Source organism: Antedon bifida, chromosome 4 (assembly GCF_963402885.1).
Source record: "Antedon bifida chromosome 4, ecAntBifi1.1, whole genome shotgun sequence".
Lineage (NCBI taxonomy): Eukaryota > Metazoa > Echinodermata > Crinoidea > Comatulida > Antedonidae > Antedon > Antedon bifida.
Window position 1 is genome coordinate 11,166,496 of NC_136229.1, and position 8,451 is coordinate 11,174,946.

At 35.5% G+C, this 8,451-nt stretch overlaps 1 protein-coding gene and 1 long non-coding RNA gene across 2 annotated transcripts; one reads left to right on the forward strand and one right to left on the reverse strand.

The window, feature by feature from the left end:
* The first annotated feature begins 237 nt into the window (after positions 1-237).
* Positions 238-1,071, forward strand: LOC144839185 (uncharacterized). Its single transcript, XM_078694499.1, has one exon. It carries the CDS (start codon positions 238-240, stop codon positions 1,069-1,071), a length of 834 nt encoding a protein of 277 aa, XP_078550625.1.
* Positions 1,072-6,368: 5,297 nt separating this feature from the next.
* On the reverse strand, positions 6,369-7,243 carry LOC144840037 (uncharacterized). The gene is made up of 3 exons (XR_013611823.1): positions 7,169-7,243; positions 6,882-7,035; positions 6,369-6,517 (listed from the first exon to the last, which is right to left on the reverse strand). It is a non-coding gene; the product is annotated as an uncharacterized LOC144840037 (long non-coding RNA).
* Between the last annotated feature and the right edge of the window lie 1,208 nt (positions 7,244-8,451).

The window sequence follows — 8,451 nt, forward strand, 5'->3', positions numbered from 1 at the left end:
TATTCAAGCAATAGAGATATCTTAGTTTTTAATAGAGATATCTTAGTTTTAAATAGAGATATCTTAGTTTTAAATAGAGATATCTCTATTAACAGAGATATCTCTATTTAAAACTAAGATATCTCTATTAAAAAATAAGATATCTCTATTAAAATATTAATTATTATTAATATAATAATATAATTATTTATAATTTACATAAACAACCTACCTGATGCAGTTAAATCTAAAGTATGGATGTTTGCAGATGACACTAAGATGTTTAATGTTGTGCATGAAAACAGAAATGATACTGTTCAAAATGATCTCAAGGCATTATCCGATTGGTCTAAAAGATGGCAGCTGAAATTCTACATCAATAAATGTAAAGTAATACATTATGGAAATTCAAATCCACAATTGCAATTCACCATGCCAACAGAGGAAGGTGACGAGGATCTGCCAAATGCCAATACTGAAAAGGACCTTGGAGTTACTTTTGATCAGTCTTTAAAATTTTCACTACAAACGAATGAAGCTGTAAATAAAGCAAATAGACTCATTGGACTGGTAAGGCAATCTTTTGCTTACATGGATAAGGATATGTTCCTGCCCCTTTATAAAAGTATAATTCGACCTCATCTGGAATACGCAAGCTGTATATGGTACCTTCTCCTAAAAGGTGATTTGGATAAGCTTAAAAGAGTGCAGCGTAGGGCCACTAAAATTGTCAAAAAGTTACGAGATAAATCTTACGATCAGAGATTAAAAGAGCTTGGATTACCTACACTGAATTACAGAAGAAGGAGAGCGGACATTATACAAGTGTTTAAAATTATCAAGGGCTTGGATGATATTGAAGCCGAAACCTTTTTTGATTTTAGAGAGGACAGTAGAACAAGGGGCCATCAATTCAAATTAAGAAAGCCAAGAGCCCGACTGAAAATCAGAAGCCACTCCTTTTCAAGTAGAATCGTCAACACATGGAACAATCTATACCACACTACAGTACAAGCAGAAAACATAAATGCATTCAAGGATCAACTAAACAAAGACAGAGCAATGGGAGATAAATTTAGCTACCAATTCTAGAAAATACAGAAGAAATGGAGGGCGTTTAAAAGGCATTTGCCTTAATCATGAGCCCGAAGATTCAAGTAAGATTCAAGTAAGAATATAAGATATCTTAGTTTTTAATAGAGATATATCTATTAATAGAGATATCTCTATTTAAAACTAAGATATCTTAGTTTTTAATAAAGAAGTCTCTGTTAATAGATATAGGCCTATCTCTATTAATACAGATATCTCTATTAAAAACTAAGATATCTCTATTAGAAACTAAGATATCTCTATTAATAGAGATATCTTAGTTTTGTTTCCTGTTGCAAAGTATGAAGGGTATAGTTGTGAATAAATATTGAAGAAATTACACACAAAAAACATCATTAAAATGAGTTCTAGGACGGGTAGAATAGCAAATTTTTACTCTGTACCCCGACCGAGGGCCCTTGGCGGCCCCCCTGGCCCCCAGCCAACAATGGTGCTCGCTGCGCTCGCAACCTGACCACGCTACGGCCCTGATTAACCATCGTTTTCATATTAATCACAGACTGATATTTTTATTTACGGAACTAAAATTATAGAACAGTAGTATACCTAGGCTAGGTCTAGTACTACTTACCGTCTTTGTTAAAGACTTGCCCTATTTTCACCCAGGCAGTTTGTTTCATCGGCCTGTTCTTATAGCCCTCACAGTGAGTGTCCCAGAGACATCTATATTTTCTGACCACTTCCAAGAACAGTTCCTTGTCAAATTCAAGTGCAACATTTGGCTCTTCGATGTTTTCCTCGATGTTTTCCTCAATATCAGTAGCATCAATTGTACTATTAATTGAACTAGTATCACCGAACCACGACATATTATTTTCATCCATTTTTTTCTCGGGATGAGGAATAAAAGGTCAGGTCTGGTCAGGTTACAAGTATGACGTGGAAATTTCAATCGATTTGATTGGCTTGCGCTTTATTTCGCTGCGACGATCAACGAAAAAGTTAAAACTGGTCGAACTCACTTTTTCGTTGCGGCGAAAAATTTCTTCTTTCTTGATTCCTTATGTGTATGAACAGAAAAGTTTGTATAAACATGCAACTTTGGGTAGGTTGGGGATGAGAATTCAAAGTGGCCCCCAACTACTCCAGCTATTAACTGGATAGCTGGACTTGGAAGCAGACAACAATGGATTAAAATAAGATATAACTCGACAGTGATATTTACATGAGAACTTTAGCTAGAGTTTATTCAGAACTTATATTATTATATACATGTACAGTACAATAGAATGTGATTGGTCAGTTAATTACCAAAAAGGGACATTCCACCCTATCATGGGACATTAAAGGTGCTAAATCAGGTGTGTTTAAAATAGCTTGACAACTGACCTCCACTATTTACTTGTTCCCAGACTACAAGACTGGTAACTTAAAGGACAGACTTATTTACAATTAAATGAGAGCCTAGACTTTAACACCGCTACTGGCGCGAAAGTCTTATACATTAACATACATACAGATTATTCTATTACAATCTTAAACTACTAACAAATTAAAAAAATAATACAGATACATACTGTATATTAAACTACTTTTACAGTAATGGTTATTAAACTACATTCTCATAAATTAAACCAAAGATACATTTCTGAAACTTTTGTAGTTCAATTTGGTTGCTGGTTTTGTCATTATGTCAGTGACCTTGGTTGCTGGTTTTGTCATTTATGTCAGTGACCATGTTTTCTGTACGACAATACAGATTTTCTAATGAAATGGTATCTGATATCAATATGTTTGCTTCTTTATCTATTTACAGAGTTTTTAGTCAGTGCAATAGAACCTTGGTTATCTTCATAGATTAAAACGTATTCATGTCCATATCCCAAATCAACTTCACTCAATAGTTGAGTGATACACAAACTTTCCTGAACGGTTGCACTTAAAGCGATATATGATGACAACGCTACAGTGGGTTGTTTTCTAGATTTCCATGAAATTAAAGGAGTTAATTAAGTTCCTTCTGAACTATGTCAACTTCGCTATGGTTTGTAGAAAAGGTTGGTCCCTCGGGCTTTGGACACCAAATAATATCATCATGGTTACCATTAGGAGCATCGGGTTGCGTTGCTTTAGTGCACTTCTTAGCATTATGGATTTAACCACCCTATGTCTAAGGACTTTTTCACTCTCTAATACCAAATAGACGGGGCTTCCCTTGTCATACCCTACAAATATCCCTTTCTTACATCGATCCTCTAATTTGGTTTTATTCTTTTTATAGGCATTCGCTTCCAAATTCTATCATACATTAGGGACTTTGCCCGTCAAACTGAAATACAGCGTTTGTTTAGTTATTGTAGCACCTATTTCTGATACGTGCTGCGCACATAAAAGCATACGGCCAAAATGTTTTCGGTAGCTTAGATTGTGCTAACAAGCACCTGCCCATTTCGAATAGGGCAGTGCCGTTTTGATGCGGCGAGTAAGGTGCTGAGGTTTGATGTATTTTATGTTTTAGTTAGGAGTGACTTAAACTCCTTCGATATGGATTTAGATCCATCTGATTTGAGGGTTTTAATATTCCCAAAGGGAGCAGAATCGGCTAGAAATTTTTCCATTGCCTTAATGGTATCACTTTTTGACTTTAGGAAATATGAAAACGCTGCCCTCGTAAAGTCATCGGTAATGCACATTGCATACCTAAACCCTTCAGATGAAGTTTGTTGGATTGGGCCAGCTAAGTCACTCTGTACTAGATCTAATGGTGCTAATGCATCAGCCTGTCTATTCCTAGTTTTTACCATCTTTCCTAACATACAAACTTCACAATTTATGTTAGTACCCATGTCACCTTCGATTTTCATCCTTCCTACAACACTTTGTAGTTTTATAATATCATCTTTGTTACAATGGCCAAGAATATTGTGCCATTCATGTATTTCACATGCTACACTTATTACAGTACTGTATTGTAACATTACAAGTGTTCATGATCGGGGTCATTGTTTTATAACTATAATTAGTTGTGCTACTAGCACTGGTCAATGCTGACTACTGCTTTTCTTTCATTGATGTCGGGAACTACGGGTCAAACAGCGATGGCGGAATTTTCGCTAGATCCGACCTAAACCGAGCTATTACAAACAAAACCTTGGAAGTACCAGAAGATGTCAATTTACCCAGTGCCCCAGAGCTCGGGGCAATGCCACATGTCTTCTTAGGTGATGAAGCCTTCCCATTGAAAACTAACATTATGAGGCCATATCCTGGAAAGGAACTGACCGACAAAAAATAAATTAAATAATGAATTGTAACAATATAAGTAATTTACATTTTATTATCTATCTGTCATCTGTATATACTTTTTAGTTTTATTTTTTTTTTGCGGGACCTTCATCGAGCGAGCCATCAAGCAGTGGGTTCTCATTCTGAACTGGCGGCAGAACTTCAAATGAAGTGTCAGAATCTGTTAAACAAATAAAAAGATCAGATTTGAACTTTTGATTCTCATTATTTTAAATGTTTTTGTACACAACAATGTTATCAAACCTTTCAAATAATACAACATATTCTTTTTATTTAGAACAAAATAAACTAGATATAAATTAAAAGCAATAGTTAGACCATACCTCTGTTCTCTTCATCCAGGCTTGTTGAATCCAGGCCTGTTAATTCCAACCCTGATGAACCAGGTTCAGCTTGATTTGGAGGCTCTGAAACCTCCCCCACGTGAACCGTAACCTCTTCATCTGACCCACTCAGATCGGCGTCCATGTGGTGGTAGGCCTTAACATTATTCATTGGTCTAATTCATATTTTACAATTACTGAACATTACTATATAGGCCTATGTATGGATGGTAGGCCGGGTGACAACAGGTATGAAATGAAAATATCGACGAAACTGAATGATTACATATTTCAATTTGTAAGTAAGCTTGATCTAGGCCTAGGCCTACTTACCAAGAATCTCATCTCATCTCTGCGCTGCTATCTGGCACGGTATTTTTTTTTGAGATATTCAATTCTATCCCGTACAGATTCCCATGTCTTGTATGGGCAATCTGGAAAGGCTTCCAGCAATTCTCGGGTGATACTGCCCCAAACCCTCGAATTGTACTTTATGCCCTCGAATCCTTCTTGATGGGATTTCTGGCCCCATATTTCAATAAGAGCATGCGTCTCCGCATGGCTCCAGTTTCTTTTTCTTATTTCAGTTTTCTTCTTCCTTTTGTCTGCCATCGTTATACGTTCTCTACAGCTAGCTTTGTTTCTCAAAATGGTTGTCCGTTCGCGCGATTTTTGACAATGTGGAAGTAAAGGTCACGATACTGCGCCCTCAATAGTTCCTTGTTTAGGCTGTTTGTTAGTTGAGGTTAAACTAACCAAGTGGAACAATCCAAGTGCGAATGATGATAAGATTTTACCTTTGGAAACTTTACCGGGATCTCAATAAATCTGCCTATAATGTAATCAAGTGCGAATGAGGCTATACACTTCAAGAAAATGCAAATAAAAAATAGGTGTTCCCGAGCATTCTGACGATCTATATTAATTTTAAAATTTAGCATATTTTCATCATTTTGTTAACTTACATGTGCGTAGCCTGTCACTTTTGACGTGCTCGTATAACGCAATTTCGCGTTGAAAAGTGAATAAAATATGATGATATTATTAAAGAAAGATTGTACAACAGAAATCGGACAAAAATAGTGCAGACTGACGTTTAACACGCAGTGCGCGTGCAAAAATCTGCGCACTCATGGCAATTTTTTAAACGCTTAAAATTGCCTGGCAATTTTTTAAACGCTTAAAATTGCCTGAAACGTACTCTAATTTCATCGAAAATAAATTTTGAAAATTTTGAACATTTTAAGAGCGCGTACGCATGCATTATATGCGCTACGCACGTAATTATATTGTCATATGATAAAATATGACCTGAAATTTAAGAGTACCAAATTTTGTTTAAAAGTGATTCATGATTATGAAGATATGATTACAAACGTGATTTCGTTAAATCGCGCATAGACCGCGTAATTTTTTGATTGTGCACCGTGAAAACATAACCACATCGATTCCAGGCCATAAGAAATACTGTATACTCTGAAAAATTGACTTAGCTAGATGAAACTGATATCAAGATAATTGACGGACAAAATAGTGCTAAGGAAAGAATAAATAAAGGAATAAATAAATAAATAAAGATTCTGACAGAATCAAGAGGTTATTAGCATGATAATGCATATAACCTAATAATAGGGTTAATTGGTCGTCTTTGGGAGTTTCTCGTTTCTCTTTTAAATATTCCATTAACTGATGGTTGCTAATATCATCTTCTTTTGGTTGGTTTAAGGCACGCTTCTTTCTCAATACTAACGGGCGCTCTTTCTTCTTCTTCTTCAAATGAACTCATCATGGATGACGTTCCTTCTAGTGATGATTCATACTCTGTTACCTCTGGTACCGTAATGTTACTAACACACCTGAAAGTTAAGTAAAGTACAGTAAGATGATCTGAAGCATGAGTCCACTGCGAGAGCATGAATGGTGCTTATTATATTGATTAGGCTATCTTCAATTATTTACAATGGCCATCTATACATCCGTAAAACCAAACCAAAAAAATCCATGTTTTATCATCGTCATGACATTAGAGAACAATTATTAAGCATTGATTGGTTGTCGTTCTACTTCAAAACTCATCCTTGGTACGATAATATAGTGTCTACTTGTGCAAGGGCATCAGTCACAGAACTAGCTTTCACTTCAATTTTACATAACCCAAACTGTTATTGAGAGTGGGCAATGAAAAAAATATATAATAAAAAAACATTAGCCTGGACATACTCTCGATGCGATAAATGCACCTGAAGAAATCCCAACTGGTAAGCCCACTTGTACTTCTTTGCTTTGAATGCTTATCCACTTTTTAGAACTTGTGCATCCCTCCATTTCTTATAGGAGTCCCGGATACTTTCAAACTTGGTCTTTGCAATTGGATCTGTGTAAATATTAAGTTAGATTGAGGTTTGTATCAATGCATTACCACATTTTGGTCTCTTGTCAAATTTATGGTTATTTTATTAGGTATTATAATACTACTAATAATATAATAATAATAATAAAATACTCACATTCAAGTCCAACTTGCTCTCCAATAGCTTTCCAAATATCATACTTTTTCTTGTCATTTTTGTATTCAGATTTTTTTTTTTTTGTCATATAAGACTGGATTTTGTTCTACTAGCAAAAGCAACTTCTCAATCTTTGCATCATAGCAAGAATTCATGTTCACACAAGGCAACTGGAAAAAAATATTATTGATTTATACTACAGTATTTATTAATTGAATAATAATTTTTTTTCATAAATATCATTTACTAAAAAATTGCGAACTATAAGTTGGTGTATGCTAGTAGTAGTACAGACAACTACTACTAGCTAGAGAGTAAATTAAAGACACCTTCCCTACGTTTTTTAGATCTAATTTAAGATCACAAACTATATTTAATGTAAAAATAATACTATATGGTCCTATTGCGATAACTTTTTTCGTCTTTAAATGGTTAAAAATGTGAAAAATAAGTCGATTCTAATAATTATAGCGGCCCGCTATAAATCCCAAAATGCATTGCGCGCGAATTGATATAAACCGTCAATAGGGGTCATCAATCACTGAAACAGTCTCTTAAAGTGACAATATCAAGAGACCATCAACTGAAGTGACATAGTGGATGACAGTACAGTGAGAGGTGCTTTCAACATTTGTATCACAACATCTTGTATCACTGCCAGATCACGTTTTACGGCTTCGTCCGCCAAGCGTTATGCCGTCGAATGGCCCTTTTCCATGCCCAGCTTCGAAGTAGTCCCATTATGGAATTGCTTCAATTGGTTTTCACCACCACATATCTACCAGCAAAATTCAGGTATGGCCATGGGTAGTCCATGTTCTCCGATTGTTGCGAATTTATTTATGGAATGGCTGGAAAATGAGGCAATAACTACAGCGCACACCAACATAAAACCGAGGATATGGAAAAGGTATGTAGATGACATTATAACATTAATTCCCAAGGATGCGACACAACCATTATTACAATACCTAAACAAAATCGATGACGACATTAATTTCACTTACGAAGAAATGTCCACAGCAGACAACTCTATCCCATTCTTGGATACTCTAATTGTAGTTGATGGGAATGGCAACATCAACACCAAAGTCTTCAGGAAAGCCACCCACACAAATCAATACTTGGATTTTAACTCACATCTTCCACTACAACACAAGTTATCCGCACACTTCTACACAGATGTAACACAATAATCACAAAGAATGCAGACAAACAGAATGAAACTAAGATGATACATACTTCACTAAAACAGTGTAACTACCCAACATGGACAATTAGAA